The 20,661-nt window shown below is 38.1% G+C and overlaps 4 protein-coding genes across 4 annotated transcripts; 2 read left to right on the top strand and 2 right to left on the bottom strand.

Moving 5' to 3' along the window:
* The first annotated feature begins 1,404 nt into the window (after positions 1-1,404).
* TADA (tRNA arginine adenosine deaminase) lies at positions 1,405-7,625 on the top strand. Its single transcript, XM_059589771.2, has 4 exons — positions 1,405-5,336; positions 5,415-5,502; positions 6,339-6,466; positions 7,236-7,625. The coding sequence occupies exons 1-4, from the start codon at positions 1,624-1,626 to the stop codon at positions 7,519-7,521; spliced, it is 4,215 nt and encodes a 1,404-aa protein (XP_059445754.2). The 5' UTR covers positions 1,405-1,623; the 3' UTR covers positions 7,522-7,625.
* A 674-nt stretch (positions 7,626-8,299) lies between these two features.
* On the top strand, positions 8,300-9,825 carry AGP19 (arabinogalactan protein 19). The gene is made up of 2 exons (XM_059592977.2): positions 8,300-9,395; positions 9,715-9,825. The coding sequence occupies exons 1-2, from the start codon at positions 8,637-8,639 to the stop codon at positions 9,805-9,807; spliced, it is 852 nt and encodes a 283-aa protein (XP_059448960.1). The 5' UTR covers positions 8,300-8,636; the 3' UTR covers positions 9,808-9,825.
* A 129-nt stretch (positions 9,826-9,954) lies between these two features.
* Positions 9,955-13,480, bottom strand: LOC132180123 (Zim17-type zinc finger protein). Its single transcript, XM_059592979.2, has 4 exons — positions 13,276-13,480; positions 13,001-13,124; positions 11,149-11,277; positions 9,955-10,170 (listed from the first exon to the last, which is right to left on the bottom strand). The coding sequence occupies exons 1-4, from the start codon at positions 13,428-13,430 to the stop codon at positions 10,063-10,065; spliced, it is 516 nt and encodes a 171-aa protein (XP_059448962.2). The 5' UTR covers positions 13,431-13,480; the 3' UTR covers positions 9,955-10,062.
* A 922-nt stretch (positions 13,481-14,402) lies between these two features.
* PHO1;H1 (EXS (ERD1/XPR1/SYG1) family protein) lies at positions 14,403-19,888 on the bottom strand. The gene is made up of 14 exons (XM_059591564.2): positions 19,577-19,888; positions 19,193-19,493; positions 18,520-18,928; positions 18,338-18,386; positions 18,176-18,247; positions 17,720-17,849; positions 16,986-17,115; positions 16,642-16,891; positions 16,428-16,532; positions 16,227-16,271; positions 15,946-16,098; positions 15,410-15,688; positions 14,994-15,130; positions 14,403-14,856 (listed from the first exon to the last, which is right to left on the bottom strand). Exons 1-14 carry the CDS (start codon positions 19,886-19,888, stop codon positions 14,766-14,768), a joined length of 2,463 nt encoding a protein of 820 aa, XP_059447547.2. The 3' UTR covers positions 14,403-14,765.
* Between the last annotated feature and the right edge of the window lie 773 nt (positions 19,889-20,661).

Here is a 20,661-nt window from a genome sequence, read left to right as displayed (position 1 = left end):
AAGTTGGGTGCTTTATTTAATAATATATAAGACTATAATATATGAAGTATTATACGATGGAATAACTTATAGTAAGTAATTGATAGTGAAGATGATGGGAACTGATATACATTTGACCGCACCCGTAATTTGGCTAAGAATAACTTCAAGGACAAAAAAATAAATATAGGTGACTTGTCGGGAAATACCGGCAATTGACATTTTGATACTTAAGGGTTTGTTTGTGATTGCGTTTGAGATGTCTAAAAGCGTTTTTAAGGGTTCAAAAAGCTTAAAAATTGTTAAAACACACTTTTGACAAAATGTTAAAAATGAAACTTTTGTAAAAAAAATACTTTTTGACTTAAAAACTTTATTTTTCAAATACAATTTCAATCAGACCATAAGTAATAATTATGGTTTATGAGAGCAAGTGAAGTAGAGGGGAAAAGTAATGCATACCTCATACTAGGGGTTTGCCACCACCTTTATATGACTGGTGTAGGTAAGGTAAGTAGGTTTGATATGCCTAATTGAGTAGTTTTCTTACAGACCTAAAAGTGATTTAATGGATTAAAGGCTTATTTGAGATTGTATTTGACAGACCTAAAAGTGCTTTTAATATTCAAAAAGTCCGTTTAAAGAAAAAAGTACTCGTTTGATAAAAAAAATAATTAAAAGCACTTTTAAAAGTCACAAAAGCCTAAAAATGACTAAAACACACTTTTGGTAAGCTTTTGCCCGAAAGCGTTTTTTGACTTAAAGACTCTATTTCTCAAACGCAATCCCAAACATGCTCTTAATATTTCTTTATAGGACTAAGAGCCTGTTTGAGATTGCGTTTGAGAAATAGAGTTTTTAAGTCAAAAAGAGCTTTTGAGCAAAAGTTTCATTTTTAAGCTTTTGTCAAAAGTGTTTTTTGACAATTTTTAAGTTTTTTGGACCCTTAAAAACGCTTTTAATTTTTTTTACCAAGCGAATACTTTTTTCTTCTAATGAACTTTTTGAGTGTTAAAAATACTTTTAGGTCCTTCAAACACAAATAGGCTCCAAGTCCAAATATGCAAGGCAGTTAATGGGGGAATGCATTTCATTTTATTGCCCCCTTATCATAAATTCGCTAGGCAAGTAACTAATTAATGGTTAGGGGACTGTCGGTTCATGTATCTCTTGGGGAATCGACGGTCTGTTGGGGGCTCGTTGGTTAGTCCACCTTTCAATGGGTTGTCCGTCGGCCGGGGTTCAATCGATCAGTGATCTCTCCGAGGGGGTCCATATTTATAGTGCAATCAGTCCATCTTAAAGGTGGATATACCTTCATGGGCCCGAGGTGTAATGGGCTTTTTTGGGTTTTAGTGGGCTGTTAATAGACTTGTAGCTCTATTGGTACCATTCTCAACCGGGGAGCCCAACTTTTGTCCAAAAGCAGAAAGCTCCGATGGATATCCCGATCAAACAGCAGAATCATTTCTCTTACGAACGAAGAAGAAATTATGCGATTCTGACCCGCTCAATCTCTGCCCCACATGGTTTCACGCTCAGCGTCAGCTCCAACAACTCTCAAAACCCTCAATAACCCACCTCTCAAATCAAGGTAAACTCCTCTCTTTCTCTCTCTAGCTCTCTCTGTGTGTCTTTATAGATATGCACAATACCTATATTAGCTCAACCATATATTCGATTAGGAGCAAAGGGTCTGTTTCTTTTTCCTTCAATGACTACTCCTACTTGTTGAATGAGAGGTTTGATAGAACCCCATTACAGTCATCATCATGTTGTGGTTGTTGCGCGTGTTGTGCATTTTCTACACATAGGGCGCCCACAAGTTCTAGCTTCTTATATGGGTTGAGGCAGTCCACCCTGCTTCAATGGTCAGCTTCTAGAAGGCTGATCTTGGGTGGTGGAGACCGGTTCTATTACCGGCTTCCGGTTTATGGTCTGGACCAGGGTTGTCATGAGGTTTCTTGCTCTCTCAAGGAGAGTAGTGTGTGTAATAGAAGTAGGAGGAGAAGAAACGGAAGATGTAGTTGTATGCTTTCAGAGGAGGAGAGTGAAATACGCCATTCAGGTCGTTTTGATGATGCCGAAGCAGTGTTGAGCCTGTTGAGTGAGGATGTGGGTGTGGAATGTTTTGGTGGTGGAGGGAGAAGCGGGTATTCTCGAAAGACAGTGGAAGTGGAGAAGAGAGGGAATTTTGGTGATAGAGAGAGAAATTTGAGTTCATCTAGGAGAGTGGAGGTGGCAAAGGGAGTGAATATTGGTGGTAGAGAGAGAAATGTGAGTTCATTGAAGAGAGACGGGGTGGAGAAGGGGAGGAAAATTGGTGGTAGAAAGAGAAATGTGAGTTCGTCTAAGCGAGTGGAGCTGGAGAAGAGTGAGAGTTATGATAGTGAATGTTATAGTGTGAAGAAAAAAAATGTTGAGTTGGCTTTGCAAGAGACTAACTCAAGGAATGAACTGGAGTCGGTCGCACTTGAGTCGAGGGAGGAGGACTGTCAGCATAATGAAGAAAGGGGGACCTCTTTGAGGAGTGAGAATCATAGAGGAAGAAAAGGGGGTTCTAGTTCATCTTATCACTCATTTTCGTCTTTAGGGGATTTTGAGAGTGATGTTGAAGTTGAGGATAAGCAGGGGCAATTTGTGGAAGAATCGTCTAGTGGGTATAGGGACTCAGGAAGGACTGGGGAGTACAGGGATGAGGGGAAAATGGCAGAAGAGTACAAGAGGCTCAAAGGTGATGCAGACAGGCAGGGGGGAATCGAAGAACAGAGAAATACTGTACTGAAGAATGGTGTTGAGTGGGATTGGAGGAAGAAGTCAGAGAAGAAGCTTACTGAAGTATCAGTTGAAGAAACAAAGTCTAGGAGCGACTCCTCACAAATACACTCACAAGTGTCAAGAACCCATGGAAGTAATTACAGAAAATCATCCACTTCCCACAAGCAAATCGAGGAGGAGGAAGAGAATTTAGAATTGGTGATGAATTTGGATAAGGGAACAAGGAAGCAATATGGTCAAACAGAGAATCAAGTCATTGGACTACCTGAATCTAGAAGAAAATACACAGAATTACCCAAGTTCACTGCCGGTGATGCTGAGACAACTTCCTTAAAAAAAGGATCCAGAGTCAGGGAAGGGAACTTAGTGATTGCTGCAAATTTGGTACATGAAACCAGAGATGAACATTGCAAAACAGTGAGCATTATTACCGGAAAAGACGATCTAAAAAGAAATTCCCATCAACTCACTGAAATGACAGATGTTGAAGACATTAATACTGAAAGGACCTCTGATTGGCAAAGGCAATCTGATGTTAGAATGAAGAATCGGGAAGGCAATTCAAATTTGGTTCTGAGTTCAGTGCAGCAGTCAGAGGAGCGACGCCACCAAACAGGTGAATGGATTGACTCAGGAGGAAAATCCCAGCAAGTCACTGAAACATCAGAATTTCATGACAGTAATACTGAAAATGCCCCCATTATACAGCCTGGAACTAGGTTGAAGAACAAGAAAGAAAATTCAGATTTGGTTTCCACTTCAAGTCTAGAAGCAAAAGGGCTACGTCCCAAAACAGATCGAAAAGCTCCTCTGAGAATTCAATCTACTAAAGGATCCAAAGATGTTACTGATATATCAGTAGTTCATGCTAGTGATATAGAAACAGTTACAGATCAAAGAACTTCTGAAAAGAGAATTAATCAAAAAAGTACTTTGACAACACTTGCAAAACCAGTTGAGGAAACAAGAGAAAGACATAATCAAACTCATGAAATGGTCATGCAAATTAAATCTATAAAAGAGGGTCAAAGACCTACTAAACTATCAACTTTTTGTGAAGAAACATCAGAAGAGGCCTCAGGTTTCCAAGCATCTTTGAATTTAGTTTCCCAGGGCCGAGTACAACAAGTTGATGCGGAGGAGGATAAGAGAGGCTCAAAGGAAAATTTAATGCCTCCGCCCTCTCAATTGGTATCTAGGGGTTCACTGCATGTTGAGACGACTAGCACAAATGCTACCCCAGAGGTTTCAGATGAAACTTCAGAAAGTGGCTCTAGTGCCTATTATACACGTTCAGGAGGCAGAACTCCTGCTTTGCACCATGAACCATATGGTAGAGATGGAAGTAGTGAGACTTATGGGGAGCCTCTAAATCTTGTAACCCCTGAAGATGCTCTGGGTTCAGCTGATCGTTTAGAGAAATCATCCATGCAGTATGTCGGTGAGTTTGTTGAGAAGGTGAGGCATGAAGTTTTGACTTCTGAAATCCAGAAGGAGAAGAAGGATTCTGAAATAAGGTTGGTAACCAGTAAGAAGTACAGCCAAGAGAGTTCGAGTGAATTTGTTTCCAATAACTCTCAGTTGAAGGAGCGTGACTCAAGGCATTCACTTGGGGGGGCTTCTGGGACAAAGGGTCCTTCTGATGAAATGTGGGATGTAACAGATTCATCTGTTCAGCAAGGTCCCCAGGCAGAAGAACCAAAGGACACTGCAACAACTGGGAATTCCATTGTGAAGAGATCTGGCAGGTCCTTGTGGAATATCATTGCTGATGTAATCCGACTAAGGTGGGTTTCACATGCTGAATCCCCTAATTCGGTTGCGAGGTCAGGTGAAAGGAGTTCATCAAACAAGTCTGCTAGTAGCGAGACATGGTTTTCTGGCCATGGGCAGGAGGAAAGCACTGACGAGAATGGAAAAAGGGAAAAGGAAAGCATGCCACCAGAAGTCATGTCTTCTGATCAGCAACTACACAGGAAAATTTCGAGTCTAAGTCAGGGAGAAGCTTCTGACACAACGAGATTAAAGGATGAAATAAGTTATCATGAAGCAGATACATCATTTTTATCAAGTATATCAGAAAGTGGGTCAGCATCAAAAGGCATTTCCTTGGCTTCTGGAGAGGAAAATCTGAGTTTTGGTGATGATGCAAAAGGTTTTCATGGTGCTCGTTCTGGAATGGAAATAGTGGGATCATCATTATCATCACCTTCTAAAGGCATAAGAAGGTCTTCCATTTTAGAAGAGTTTTCAAGAGCTGGTGAAACTGCTGCATCTGGAAGTGGCTCAATGGAGCAGATGGAGGAACCAGTTAGTGCAAGATTGACTGAAATCTCAGGGACTGATGGAAAGGGTGGGAAATTGAAACAAAGAAAGCTTCAGCGGATCAAGCAAGTCCCAAGAGATAGATTTGACGAATGGGAAGAAGCATATAAACTTGAAAGTGAACAGCGAAGATTTGATGAAATGTTTATGAGGGAGGCACTGTTGGAAGCCAAGAAGGCAGCTGATTCTTGGGAGGTGCCTGTTGGGGCTGTACTTGTGCATCATGGGAAGATTATTGCTCGTGGATGCAACCTGTAAGGTTTTTGAGCTTACGTATGTATTGTTTGGTTAGATGCTTTCTTTTGGTATTTTTAAGGAGATATATATTTCAGAGTGGAACAGTTACGGGACTCCACTGCCCATGCAGAGATGATTTGCATACGCGAGGCTTCAAACTTGCTTCGGACTTGGAGGCTTGCGGTAATTTCCTATTTCTTAGAACATGTTTTAATGATTCTTATCTAAAATTTAATTCTCATATTAATTTATATATGATAAAATGCCGATGTGTCTAAGATTTAAACCGCCACACTTTGCACCAATGGATGATACAACATTGTCTTTTAATTGAGTGCTGGGAGATATTCAATGACTGATTGGCATGTATGCTTTATCCGTCTCTCTTGTGGAATAAAACCAAGCTCTTGGAATTAATTGTTACTTTTACATTGAAACATGTAGATAACATATTTAATTTCTTTACACCGCTGATTAGAGTGCAAATGGGAGCTACTGATAATCTGGGGGCAATATGAAAAATGGTAGTTCCTCGATGGGTCAAGGCATTACACTTGCGTCATACTTGCTTTATAAAGCTAATAAAGTAGAAAAACATAAAGATAACATTTGCATTAAACTTGGATCTGAAATGCTACGGATGAATGCGAAATAGAAGTTGATTACAAGTAGACATGATTTGTAGTCTTATTTATAATAATAATAAAAAGAACAATATGATTCATAGTAAGCAACGGTGTCTTCTCAATAACTATATCAGCAAGCTGGTAATACCCAACACAAAGGTTGCTGTTTAAGTCTTCTTTCACTTCCAAGTACCTGAGATTATGAGAAGAGCTAGGTGACTTCTCTTGTATACTTTGTATGTTTTTAGGGTGCCTTACGCTTTTAATGATATCTCGATTACGTATAAAAAAAAAAATACTTGAGATTATAGTTTTAGTTATAAGAATTGACGTTTCCTTGTGAATCTATTTGATGGCACCATGCTTCAGCTTAATAATATTTACCACCCTCAGGAGACGACGCTTTATGTAACACTTGAACCATGTCCCATGTGCGCTGGAGCAATACTTCAAGCAAGAATTAACACTCTCGTATGGGGAGCTCCTAATAAGCTTCTGGGAGCTGATGGCAGCTGGATTAGGTATGCAATTTACATGCTGTTGCTGCTTTTTTGTCCGATGCTTGTCAAATGATGGTTAAATTAGTCAGCCTTTGGAATTTGTGATCTCATGTAGTAAGATCTTATTATAATTAAAGCTTCTAATGGTTTGAATCAAAAGAATTTGCAGATTTTTTTCCAGTTAATTTATCTGGACCACTGAATCTTTTTTCTGAAACCAACCCAGAATTTCCTATTTCATGTTAAGGGCGTGGACAAAACATATTAGCATAAAAAATTGAAGGAAAGTAGTTATTCATTGATAGTTTACCTTAAGGTTATACTACACCTACGAATAAGCAGACTCATGTCTTCCACAATCAAATCCTCCACAATCCATAAGAAAGGTATTTATGATTAGGAATTAGGATAAACTTGCCCTTTCCTTTTCTTTCTAAATTTTAGGGATGGTTGCGGAGTCCCATGCTTAAATATATTTGTCTATGTTGTAGCCACAGAAACATCTTTCATGTCATTGAAAGGCATTTTGTATAGACATCATCTTATACGCAACATTCATGTAAATTTTTATTTTCTTATGTGTATCCCGTGCTTCTTGTGGCTTACGATTGGAACGAAACATTCGTACTCGGATGCGCTGCAGGGACCATAATAGAATGGAACAACATTGTTGGGAAGAAAATAATGCAATATTGTGTAGATTATAGAGTTGGTGGACCAAAAATATAATTTTGATCGACGACTGTAGGGAAGAAAATAATGTCCTTGACGTGTAACTTGTTTTTTGCAGACTTTTCCCTGATGGAGGAGGGGAAGGTGGAAATGGATTGGAATCGTCAGGTAAGCCAGCTGCTCCTGTCCACCCATTCCACCCAAAAATGACAATTCGTCGAGGGGTGTTGGCTTCCGAGTGTGCAGATGCAATGCAGCAATTCTTCCAGCTGAGGCGAAGGAAGAAAGAAGAGCCAGAAGAGAAAGAAGAGCCAGCTCCCCAACCTGCATGTCTTCCTGTTGCACACCATCCACCAAAATTCCTTACAAAGATGCATGACATCTTCCATATTTTCTGTTTGTGAGGATGGTGCTGAAACCTGTATTTCTTCGAGCTGTATTAAGTTTTATTGAAAGAGATGGCCATCCTTCAAATCAAATAAAGTTGATATCTTGTGGGTTGATTTAATCCCTGGACTTCAATTTGAAAATGACTTTGCTTACAGCGAAGGTGATTTTTTTTTTTTTAAAAGATCCTTCTCATTTTGATATAATCTCAGGGCCATCAGAGATTCACAACAAATAGTGCAATGTGGATTAACGGCCGTTCGCCCAAGAGAAAGCAAAAGCAATAGAAAGAAATGAACTTCCGTAAACTTCAAAGAAAATAATTAGAGAAGCAAATTAATGCCATGCTGCTGGTATCTATTGGTGAAGCCAGGAAGGAGCAGTGGAGCCTTGCTTTACACCTTAAATTTGATGGTGACTAGTTACCCACGTTTAGGTCAGATGTAGGGGATCGATATGATGATACATACAAATGGAATGGTTGGTAAAAGTTTCTTAGAACTTAGCCTTTGGTAAATGCTTCCCCCATCTTCATGTCCTTCCCTTTTGCCAAATGTGGCATGAGAAACGAGAATTTTGTGTTCTAATTGGAAAAGTATGTAGTCCCCAAGAAAATGAAATTCTTTTAATCAGTGTAATGGCTGGATGGTTAGTGATAAACCAAGTACCAATTAGTTTTCTCAGCCATGAAGGGCCAGAAAATTTTCACCTCCATTGCTCCTACAAGTATGACATTTCTGTCCCCTGGCAAGTATCTCATACTCAAAATTTATGACTAAAATGATAATAATGACAACAAAGAAATATTATCAGCAGCAATGACAGAAAAGATTGATAGAAAAACTTCAACAGACGATAGTTACCACGTAATTAAAAAAACCAAGCTTCTGCCATATGTGAGGCCGAAGCTGGACTACTGAGTCAGCTCCGGCAGGGGGCCAACTAAGATGACATGAGGTTTAAAAGCTATTAACAACCTTGTTTGCCAAATCATTAGAAGGGACGTAGCAATCACAAGAGGACATCTCTCCCTCCAACATTACACCCAACCTGTTTTGTACACCAACAACTCACTCTTCGTCATTTATATAAAACCACCATTATTTCCTATCAATTCTCATCCCCCACACAAATGGCTACAATGTTGTGCCTTTTCTTTCTAGTTTGTCTAAGCTTTCCGCAATTCCTTACCAATGCACAAGCACCAGCAGCCACACCATCTAACTTGCCGACTACAACCCCGGCTGCACCGTCAAATTTGCCGACTGCAACACCGCCTCCTACCACACCATCTGCACCATCCAATTTGCCAACTGCAACACCGCCTCCATCTAGCGTACCATCTGCAGCGACACAGCCGCCACTAAGTGCAGCAACCCCCCCACCTGCCACAACTCCCATATCATCACCACCTCCTAAAGTTGCACCAACTGTAAGTCCAACTGTCCCACCCCCTCAAATTCCGCCACCACAAGTTACACCTGTCTCAACTCCATCGCAGCCACCAGCATTGCCACCACCACCAGCCACTTCACCCCCACCTCTAGCACCAGCTTTACCACCACCACAGATATCCCCATCACCAGTCCAAGCACCACCAGTGCCAGCCCCTGCAAAGGAGCCTCCAGCACCAACACCAGCACCTGTGCTACCACCACCAACACCAGCACCAGCACCAGTTAAAGAGGCACCAGTTCCAGCACCGGTCTTAGTGCCCTCACCTGCTCCAGAACCCGTCAAGCACAAGCACAAGAGGCATCACGGGCACAAGCACAAGCATAAGAAGCATCATGCACCAGCACCAGCACCAGCATCAACTGTTCGAAGCCCCCCAGCACCTCCTACAGTGGCAGACTCGGAGGAAACAACACCAGCACCATCACCAAATATGGTAATTGCCTTTAATATGTTGAATTGCTATTACTACTATATTTCCTGAATTGCTGGTGATCTAATTTCTATAATGGAAACTAAAATTCTGAAAAAACAGGGTAGTCAAATAATACATCTTTTATTTTTATTTTTATTTTTATTTTCACAATTGATAGAAGAATCCCTTACCCCCACAAATCCCCTACCCACTGCTGGTAGAATCCTAAACCTCCTTCCTAACTTTGAGAAGTACATCTAGGCTATAAGGCATATGTCACAAGGTAATTGGTCACATCAAAATATTTTTAGTGACCCTTACTTTTTTGGTTAACTCACAGAATGGAGGACAGGCACTACATCAGCGGGGAGGAAGGTCTGGAAGGTGGATGACCACAGGAGCAGCAATTGCCATTCTGCTGGCTATTACATGATACAATTCCTAGTAATCTTATATAATGAGCCATTGATTTGTTGTTATGCTGAAAAGAGATGATTATTTCATATGTATAAGATAAGATCAATTCAAAATTTCTTTTTGATACAAGAACGAGTAATAAAGAGCCATTTTGTTGGAACTATCCAAAAGAAAACTCAGAACATATTGATACAGGAACGAGTAATAAAGAGCCATTTTCTTGGAACTATCCAAAAGAAAACTCAGAACATATTGAATTGATCGCCACATATCAAACTTTATCAGTATTTGAGTCCGTATTAATATCCTCCCGTAGGTCATACTCAACCATGAGGCCAAGGTTGTCAACTAATTTGTGATGACGGAGACACCCTGCACACTGATGGAAAGCACTGCCAATTGGTCACAGGAACATAGGAAAATAGTATGTTTTAAATTGAGAACTGAACAACTTCACATTGAACACACAACTAGTGTAGCCTGCAAATTTAGTTAAGCCAAAAATATCTTTGATCAACCAGCTGTTTAAGACTTAAACCATCCAATGGAGACAGAACCTAAAAATCCCTTCTTTTTTCAAAAAAAAAAAATTAATTTTTTTTTTTTTTTTTGGGTAAGTAATAGGCACCAAGGGGAGGGGAAATGAGAGATTCGAACTAGTAACTTTCGCTTTATAAGGCGTGGTACCTAGCCGATTGAGCTGCCCCTTGAGGTTACAAAAACCTTAAAATTCATGGCAGAGGTTTTCATAAAACATTAAAAATCCTTTGATGGATTGTTAAACTTTGCAACTAGAAATAAATTCCATAGTGCCACCTCAGCTATTTGTCTTATAGAAACAGCATGACCCAAATCAAAGATTAGGAAGAATGTAAGTTGTTGTTTTCTGGCTTGTAAAAATCTGACTTCTTATGCATATTCAAGTAGATGTTCATAAGCTATAAGTTATATGAAAACGAACTAATTCCCCAAAATTATTGGAAAAGTTTACTTAAAATAAGTGATAAAAACTGCAGCTTTCTTCCCAGTGCTTGATATTACTTCAGCACCCTGACTTCTAACTTTAAGTTGTAGTAATTTTAGCAGCTACCAACCTGAAGAACATCAGTGGTCTTTCACTCGATCTTATTTGACACCTTCCCCAACAATAAGAAATATCAATTTACATTTTGATCTATACTGACACCCAGTTTCCCCTTACAAACTATTAGAAAAAGAAGTATCACAATGATAAAATGGCCCTGAAGAAACAATTCAAGGGAATGAATGTTCAAAATATTTGCCATCGTTGAGAAACATATCACATGAATTCCATCATGATAGGCTGATAGCAGTAAAAAGGAAAATAAATAAGTACCTGTACGTAAATAAGGCCCCGCTCATAGGCTAATCGATTGACCAGCCTCTTTGTTCTTTCACCGCACACATTACAAGTAAATTGTACAAGCAAACTTCTTCTTGGAAGTTTTATATCAATATTCACACCCTGCATAGAGGACATGCAGGAAACAAAGACACGTTAAATAATAAAAATAATAATGATAATAATAATAAAAAATAAAAAAGTGCATGATGCTTGGTTTCTAGCAACAGAAACATATGATGAAATTAGGGAAAAGGGAGCACCCATTATTTAACATGTGCAATTAATTTCTTTAAAACAAGTCAAATCGCACCTCCTCCCCCCATAAGAATGGGCTGGAGGGTTAAGTTTTGGGTTCCTACTGATGCATGTGTAACTTACGAATAAAAAAGTTCTTCAAAACAAAAGCTTATGAGAGAGAGTTACAAAGAGGTAGAAGAGAGGTTGGTAGCTTTAGTGTTGGAGGAGCAGCTTATTATTATTATTTTTTTTTGGAGGGGTGGTGGTGGTGGTGTAAATTTTCATAGATGAGGGAAACTCCTACAAATAATAACATTAAGAAACACCTAAGAAGTAAAACTTTGAACATACAATGTTCGAGTTGTTTGAAGTATTCCAATATTCACTCTATTTTCTATATTTTCAATATTCAATGTAAATTCAGGAGCTTTTTCAATATGCTTATTCATATTATTCATCAATAACCCAAATGTTCAAAACCAAAAATATTTGAATTGATTTAGAAATTGAAAATGAATCATATTTTCTTAAAGTGCATCAATGTTTTTTTTTTTTTTGATAACGAGGAGCCCCTCCAAGGCAGGGTCACTCCGTGTACCCACCCCTGTTATGTTATGTCATAACCCAAATGTTCAAAACCAAAAATATTTGAATTGATTTAGAAATTGAAAATGAATCATATTTTCTTAAATCAATGTTTTTTTTTTTTGATAACGAGGAGCCCCTCCAAGGCAGGGTCACTCCGTGTACCCACCCCTGTTATGTTATGTCATCTATAATATGAATGTGAGATGTGCAATGAAAATAGGTATGCAATATGCCACTTAACCAAGAATGAGGTAGGAGCACAACAGGTTCATAAAGCTCATATTTTTGGCTTAAATAAAAGCAATGCTCGGATAAGTTTATTTTTTAAATGCTAGACATCTTTCATGGAAACTGATATTTGGAGCAATTTCATAGAGATTAAAAAAAAAAAAAAAAAAAAAAAAAAAAAAAAAAAGAGAAAGAAAGAAAGAAAAACCTCCATCCACTTTCAAAGCATAGTTCATACGAAATTAACAATAGACACAAAACCACTTAATTCCCATTTGCATTCATCTATTAACTTGTTATGGTTGTCATATCTTTTTTTTCCCCACCAGAATTTAATATCCCAACAGGTTGGGTTTATTGCTTTTTAAGATCCCCTAAAACAAAAAGGGAATAAGAAAAGAAATAACAAAATTTTTTTAGGGTTCTTAATTTAGTCACCCAGGACAAAAGTGCACCATGAATAGAATCCCGTATTCTGAGTATGTTCGTGATTTCATGTGCTAGTCATTTCAAGTCAGTACTAATCAGCTTCAGATTCCCTGAACATGCATCACTACTCTCACTCTCGAATTAAATCTAGAATCTTTTCCACAACAATTCTCCTTTCCATGACTAATATCAGAATTCCGGTAAACTCGAATTAATTTATTGAAATCATGAACTTCTCCTTCAAATAGACACACATATCCCAAACAACATTGTTTATAACTTCTACTTAATTTGAAATTCAGCTACTGATTGAATTATCACATGGCGGAACAGATTACAAACGGATGAGAATTTCCCTTACCGTGCCCGAAACATTCGGTTCAGATTTCGGTTGCGTCTCGGAACTATCTTCCACCAATCCAGAAATTGCCAATAGCCGGTAGGCTCGCTTCGGTGCCACCACTATGGAATGAGAAATTCTGGACCTGAAAAAGAGGAACCAAGAGAGTTTGTAGTATGTTATAAAGCTTCAGAGAAACTAGGAGTTGACAAAAACAAATCCCAAAACTAAGCAGACAAAAAAAAAAGAAGAAACCCAGAAAAGGGAAACCCCGGAAAGGGTATGGGATTGGTGACCTGGAGAGTGAAATGGAAGGGTTTGGCCTGGAAGCGAAAATGGGTTTGACGGAGCTGGGGCACAGAAGGGAAGTAATGGGTTTATGAGGGTTTTGTGTGGGAGAGGAGCGACAAGGAAGGGCGGGAGAGAAACGGCACCCAGTTGTGACCGCCATTGGAGGTCTGGTTTTTGTAGCGGTTGGACTATGAAGTCTTTTCTGTGTTAAAAGTGTACAGTTACTTATGTTTTAATTGTTTTATGAAGTATATGAAAAATGGACAAGTTGATTAAATTGGTTCTATTAATCCCTAATAATGTTAAAAATTACTTTTAAAAATTTTTTTCCCCACAACTATCACACACGGTGCTAATGTGGCCGATTCAACTAGCTCTTAATTTTTTATTTTTTTTTAATGATTGGTTTAAGGGTTAGTTAAGATTATCACGTTAACATCATCAGATAGTTGTAAAATATAAAATGTGATTTATAACATTACTCATTAATTTTATTCAAACAATGTTAAAAATCATATTTTTATCTCACAAAGTTAACGTGATAGTTTCAATTATGTGTTGCTTATTTTTCTAGTTTACTTAAATTAGACTCGACATTTCTAAGTTGAGGCTTTTTTTTTTCTTCTCTTCTTTTCTAGTTACCCCTCTTTCACTGGCTGATTGGCTTTGTTTAAAAACAATGTCTCCATTTCAAAAGGAGACAATGTTATCCTGGTGGAAAATTATCAATTGTTTCTGCATTTTGTCTTAAAAAAGAAATGGGACCTAAAGATCTTATTGATGAAATTGGGGCCAAAAACTTCCAAGTGGCAGTGTAATAGACTAATAGTCATTCACAAAAGTACTCATCTAATTCAATGGGGACATTTGGTATTCAAAAATCACATGGACATCAAATTTCGTTACTTAAATTTGTTGTTTTCATAACAAATCAAAAGGTTTTATTTTCTTCTTTGTGGTGTGGTACCTCAAATGAGCTTATTTTGTAATATTTTTTGCATGCACAAGACATTCAAGAAGTGCTCAAATGAGCTTATTTATGGGAACATATCTGGATTTCTTTTTGAAGTGCTCATGTTTTATCAGTATACTGCATAACCATTAGAAAACAATCTACATGGTAACATGGGGATTCATTTTTTTATTGAAACTAGTGGCACAACAGTAAAAACAGGGTGCCAAATTTTGACCTGTCCCCACAAGCTGGGAAGGATGTTTCAAGCAGGGCAGAATGTCAGCAGAAGAGAAACACAATCCTTTGTAATAAGGCAGCAACTAGATATTAAGACAACTGTGATTTTGCATTACTTTTCTCTTCATTGTTGAATAAGAATTTTGTATACAAGTATGAACCTTGGTCCTTGTTCCCATAATCCAATGAACAATATGAAGAATGTTGATGTATTCTTCTACATCAACTTGAGTGAGGACAACAAGGTTGCTCTTGGATGTGTTTGAGCGAATATAATTCCATTGCAACTGTTGCCAATGGGCATCAGTCTTCCTCATCCACTTCATGAAAAGGAAGTGGTACTGTCTTAACTGCCCTAAATTTGCCTGCATTATTTAGATGCTCATTCTCCAGCCTGGACCATTGGAACAATCCTTCATTAGAGCAGAAGGATAATATATGATTTCTATCATAATATTTATATCATTGTGCACAAAACGGTATGCTGAAAACAAAAAATACAAATTACAGAATCATGGAAGGTCATATTACCTGAAAAAATTCCACAGCCCCCTTCTAGTGACTTCAAGGGCTGCTAAAAATAGGGTAGTGACTCTGTAGTCAACATGTTCAAAGCTTGAATGGAGAACAGTTTGCAACCAAGCAAGCCTGAGAATCATGTTTAAACCCTGCATGACATACCAAAGTTTCTTCAGATGCTGTTTTGGAAATGGAAATCTACTTTAATTCTCTGTTCTTATCTTGTCTTCAATGGACTAGATTGAGAATCTTACTTCAAGTTGTAAAACGGCGTTATCAGTGTTTTGTTTGTTAAGAATATGTTCATTGTCCACCTTGTGGTGTCTTATCTTCATAATCTTAAAAATAGACAAGTTGATTGGAGGTGGCTACTGTATGCCAATGGCTCTTACGAAATTTGCTAACAAAGAGAGAAATTAAGCATATACCATAGATAAGTAGTAAATGATCTTTCTCCGAAGCATTAATTCATTCCTAAGCCAGGGGTTCTTGGAATTCATTTGTAGCAAACCCCAGTCCTTTACAAAGTCCCAGTACAATTGGTACACTGTTGCAGCACTGGACACGACCACAACAAGACACAGCCATCCAACACCTTTTTCTTTCTCATAGGCCACCTTGGCTCCGGCTGCCAACATTGCTGACACATATTTGCCTAGGTTGACAAGGTGGCTTGTCTGTCCCTCATCAAACCATCTCCGAGCACACTGCAAATTCAATTTAGTGGAATCTTTATTAATTATGCTTTAATTTAAAACTTTCCTCAAATTCAGTCTATTAAACCGATATTTGTCCTTAGAATATATCGTTCTCATGTGCATGCTGTTATAGCTTATAAGGACAAATGTCAGCTGTTCTCCAATCCAATTTGGAAGAAAACTTTATTATATACAGATAATATGAGACAATTTGTGAAAATCAAGCAATTAATTTAGGAAATGAACAGGAGTGGTTAATAGTATACCTGCATTGCCCTCCAGTAATATGGTAGAAAGGAAACTGCATAAGCAAGATCCCGGTAATGCTTGGTCCTCATGCAATAGCCATAGTCCTCAGTTTTAAAGCTCCCAGTTATATAGTAGCACGCCACATATTCAAGATTTCTGAGCATTGGAACCTATTCAAAAATAATGAAGGCATTTCGTTATAGATTTTTGAGATACAAGGCATCTTAATCAACATTCAGATCTTCTAATTAACATTCCTGAGTTCTGTTGCTCTTATTTAGTTAGTAATGAAACCAACCTGACTACAAAGTTGATCAGCCATGAAGAAGTCCAGCATGACAACCTACAGAACATAAGATAAATGAATTAGAGTATGATTTTTTAGAACAGAATCTTTACAGGAATCATGATTGCATTTGATTTCATTTCCATGAATAAGTAAGCCTCTCAGAATGATCTTTGTGACATAGTGATGAGGGAATGTAGGAGTATGCAGTACCTTGTAGAGTGGTGATAAAATGATGTTCCTTATCACACGAAGGAAACAGTAACGGCTCGATCGGTAGACAATATTGAAGGGGCACACAAGTAACAGCAAGAAGACCTGACATTGCAGAAAATGTTCAAATTAATAGTCTGTTATCCGTACAAAAAAATACATTGAACAAATAGAGGTCTTTTCTACTTTGCATGCATTGAGATGAAGAAATTACCAATAAGAGAAGACCGGGGATAGCTTGGACTTGGGCATAAGAATATCCTTTGGTAATTAGTGACAAATGAACAAACATGACCCCCATTACAGCAGACAATGAAGCCGTGCAGATCAAGAACACATCTCTGTACTTAAGCTCCATGGTGGGGCATAGCTCGAAGATGAAGCTATAGTTTATACGTGCTTTTCTCCACGCGAAAACATTGCAGCCATACAGAAAGAAGTGCAAAAACAGTAGGCTGAACATACTGCAATGTGACAATTAGTTTGTTCTATTATTATTAGCCGCCTTTCACACAGATAATGCAGTGTTTTAAGAAAATCTTATGCAGGGGTACTTGCCTGAGTACAGGATAGACTGTTTCCATGTAAACTGAAGGTGTCTGCTTTGACTGCTGTCTGTACACATCCATCATACGAGCCATGATAACATATCCGGCAAAAAGGGCTAAGAAACATCCGGTGAACAGTCCTGATTATATTTTAAGAGATTTGTTAATAAATTGTATCAATTTCAGTCACACACAACAGTAGAGTGTTATCTTTATCCTAATAGATATTGATTTAGAACAATGAAGCTTAATTTAACAAACTTTATGTGTGAATTAAAGATTTGAACAAATTACAGACAAGTTAATGGTGTTTCATAGGAAGTCATGGAGTCCTAGTGTAAAGAGCATACGTCATAAATGGAACTGACTCTCATTTCTAAGTGTCCATGCAGCAAACATGGTACCACACTCAGGAAACTAAGTAGTACAACCCTATAGTTGTTGATGAGCTTTTTAAGGTTCAAGAACAGTCAAATTTGTCTCCAACATAACAACAGCGTAGCATGGGGTGTGTGCTTTTCTCACCCACCCAAAAAAGTGGACCAGCCACAGCCACAATCACAGCCACTGCTCTTCATTTCAAAGCTCAGTGGACTAATGGGTCCATGTATACTTTGGAGGCATTAAAAATCATATTTGGTTACAAAGTGAACAAGCTTAAAGGTGTCCACTCAATGGTTGATTTCTTAAATAATGTCACTCAAAAAAATGTTGATTTTATTTAAGAATTTGCAAGGAACATACCGATGAAGAAGGTAACAGAGTGGGACTCTTTACGCTGTTGTGGTTTAAGGTATTTCATGGCCTTTCTTCGGTCTTCCTCAGCAAAGTGTTTGACGAACAGCTCCTCAACTTCATCTCCTAGGCTTGTGACCTGTCATTTCTGGGACTATTTAGAAAATTAAAAAGCTTCACAAAGTTGTTCTTCAAACCGTTATAAGTGTCAGACAAGCATATCTAAGTTCGATCTAGATGAATCTATAGGGGCTATCCCTCGTGTGCAGACATGAAATATAGGATCAGTGGCCACTTGACATTGTCGGCAAATTTTTCAGATGAAATATAATGATAGATGGTGGCCAACACCTTAACATGATCCAATCATAATATCATTCAAGTTTGTTCTTTACCATAGAAAGCATGATAAGGGAAAAAAGATATTTCGGTTGGTGCCTTTTTATATTTGGTTTGATGATTTACCTTGTCAGAACTGTTGAAATAGGAGCTCTCGACTACTTTGAGATAAATAGGAAGAACTTGTTTTTCCGTGACCTGAAAAAACACCAAGAAAGTCCCTTTTCTTTGACACTTGCCAATCAAAATGGAAGATTTAAAGGAAAATTAAAAAGTCACCCCACTTACTTTGTCAAACTTCTTCAAAATCTTTGCAAAAGCGAGCATGTTCAAGTTCCTGAAATGATTTTCATTGTGGAGAACACGTAAGATAATCACTGAAATTAAAACGCAATGGTGTTGCTCCATTTTTTTTGTCTCCTTTTGATATTCACAGATAACTTTTAGTCTTGGAGTTAAGAGTATTATACCTGTAAGTTTTGAGATAGCCTAACCCTTTATAGAGCTCAATGAAAGCTCCCTTGATCATCTTCTCTGCATGACGCAGCTTTGTTCGATTAACATGCAGCTTGCTGCCTTCCTGAGCGCATTTTTTCGAAGATTGATTCACCAAATCTTCCCAAACTAAGTAACTAATTGCAGAGAAGGTACGAGAGGGTGTTGTCAGAGGAATGTTTATCCTCAAGTTCTTTCCTTGGCAATTAAAAGCACGCCCCGAGAGTGTCCTCATTTTTCCATCTTCTCTTTTCATCCGCATCGATTTTCCCAATTCATCTGATCTAGGAGAGTCTGCAGATGGCATATCATTTCTTTCCATTTCATCTGCTCTGTTTTCTTGCTGCTGCTCTTGTTCTGTTCTGTCCTTCACGGATTCCTCTTCTGCAGCCAAGTAAGGACAAAATTGAGACACAAATTATAGATCATCGAACTTGTTTTTAACAGACCTTATGCTGAGCATATTATAGATATGTATACATACGACAATATGAACATGATGGACTTGAAAGATGTGACATGATTTATGGTTACTAAACAACAGGAATGAATAGAAGTTGAAACACATTTTTTCCTTTTATCATTGTCATCGATCAGTAGAGCAGTTGAAAGAGACCGACAAATTAATAAGTTGATTTATATATATACCACATGAGATGGTGTATGAAATAGAAGCATCCTCGGAGGAGTCCTGGGCAACAGCTCCCTTTCCCCGTTGTTGTTCGAATGCTGTTTTCACCTCAATCAGAATCTCCAATTGTTTCTTCAAGGACTCCCCTCTTTCCATGAACTCCATCTCCTTTGTTTTGAAGAACTGGTTCACTTTGTTGAGCTGGTGGTCCAAGCATGCAAAGAATTCTTTTGTAGCATCAGTATCAGCAAATTGCTCAAGCAGCTCAGTCTCATACATGTCTCCCTTACTTGCAGATGAAGCAGGTTTCTTATGAACCTGCAGAGAGGAGACCACATTAGTAATATGATGATCGATCTCACAATAAATAAACAAATAGTAAAAAGAGAGAGAAATAATACTTGAATTGCTCCATGGTTTCTGTGTTGATGATGTCCAAATAAAGAGAAGTTCCTAATGGAGGAAAAGAGGGTGTTATTTTGTTGCTTGGTTATGGTAGTACTAGTGGGTGTGTTATCACTGTTGAGGAGATGGATTTTTTTGAGGTCTTTCTTTAGTTCCCAATAATCAACAAAAGCTTCTTTCCATTCAGGAACAAGCTGACCTTCAAACTGCTTTGAGAACTTCACCATGATCTCTCTTTGTGATGAGAGAAAAGGAGGTGGTTGTAATATTTCAGTGTGATGTGCATCAATGGATGCCCATGATGACATTATTTATGGAGGGAAAAAGGCAGGGGAAGGAACCGATTCATGCGCTCGTACCGATGCTCGACAGCACATTCTAAAATATCCTTTGCACTTATACTGTCCTATGCTCCCTCCACTTGAAACCTATAGTGGTCACCTTCCATCGCCGGAAATTAACTCACCGGACCGGCTAACAACATCTTCTCATCATGAAGATTTTGATCAAATGGGCAGGGGAATTTAAAGAAGATTTGAGTGGGACCAAGCCTACTTCTACTATACACATGAAAAAAAGAATGCCTTTTTACATATATAGCAGGCATAATTTTGTCATTTTTAATTACCAACTTTCTTCATTATATATGCCTCTTTTTCTGTTATGTTCCACAACAAGTAAAGCACATGATATGATAGATCAAGGGCATTTTAGGCTCTTGCTAATTACCCAATGTCCTATTAATTAGTCAAGGGCTGCTCATTGTTTGAAAGAAGCTTAATTATCGGGTAAATAAGATATAATCACACATAGGACAGCTCTAATTAGACCACCCCGATTTCCACTCAAATAGGATAACTCACTTAATTTTTTTCATCACCCACTTTCATTAACCATGCATGCCTTTGTTTTGCAGTATAAAGTAGCTAGCTAGGAATCATATATTATATATATGTATTTATATATATTTGGCGCAGAGAAGATCTCTAGATATCCATGCTACAAATCATTAGACATTTGTAATTCATCATTGGTTGGACAGTTTGATTCATGGGGAAAATACACTCTCCCTATACTTAGG

This window comes from Corylus avellana, chromosome 4 (assembly GCF_965113065.1).
Source record: "Corylus avellana chromosome 4, dhCorAvel1.hap1.2, whole genome shotgun sequence".
NCBI classification, from domain to species: domain Eukaryota; kingdom Viridiplantae; phylum Streptophyta; class Magnoliopsida; order Fagales; family Betulaceae; genus Corylus; species Corylus avellana.
The sequence above is the reverse complement of the archived record's forward strand: the minus strand, read 5'-3'. Positions and strand labels throughout refer to the sequence as shown.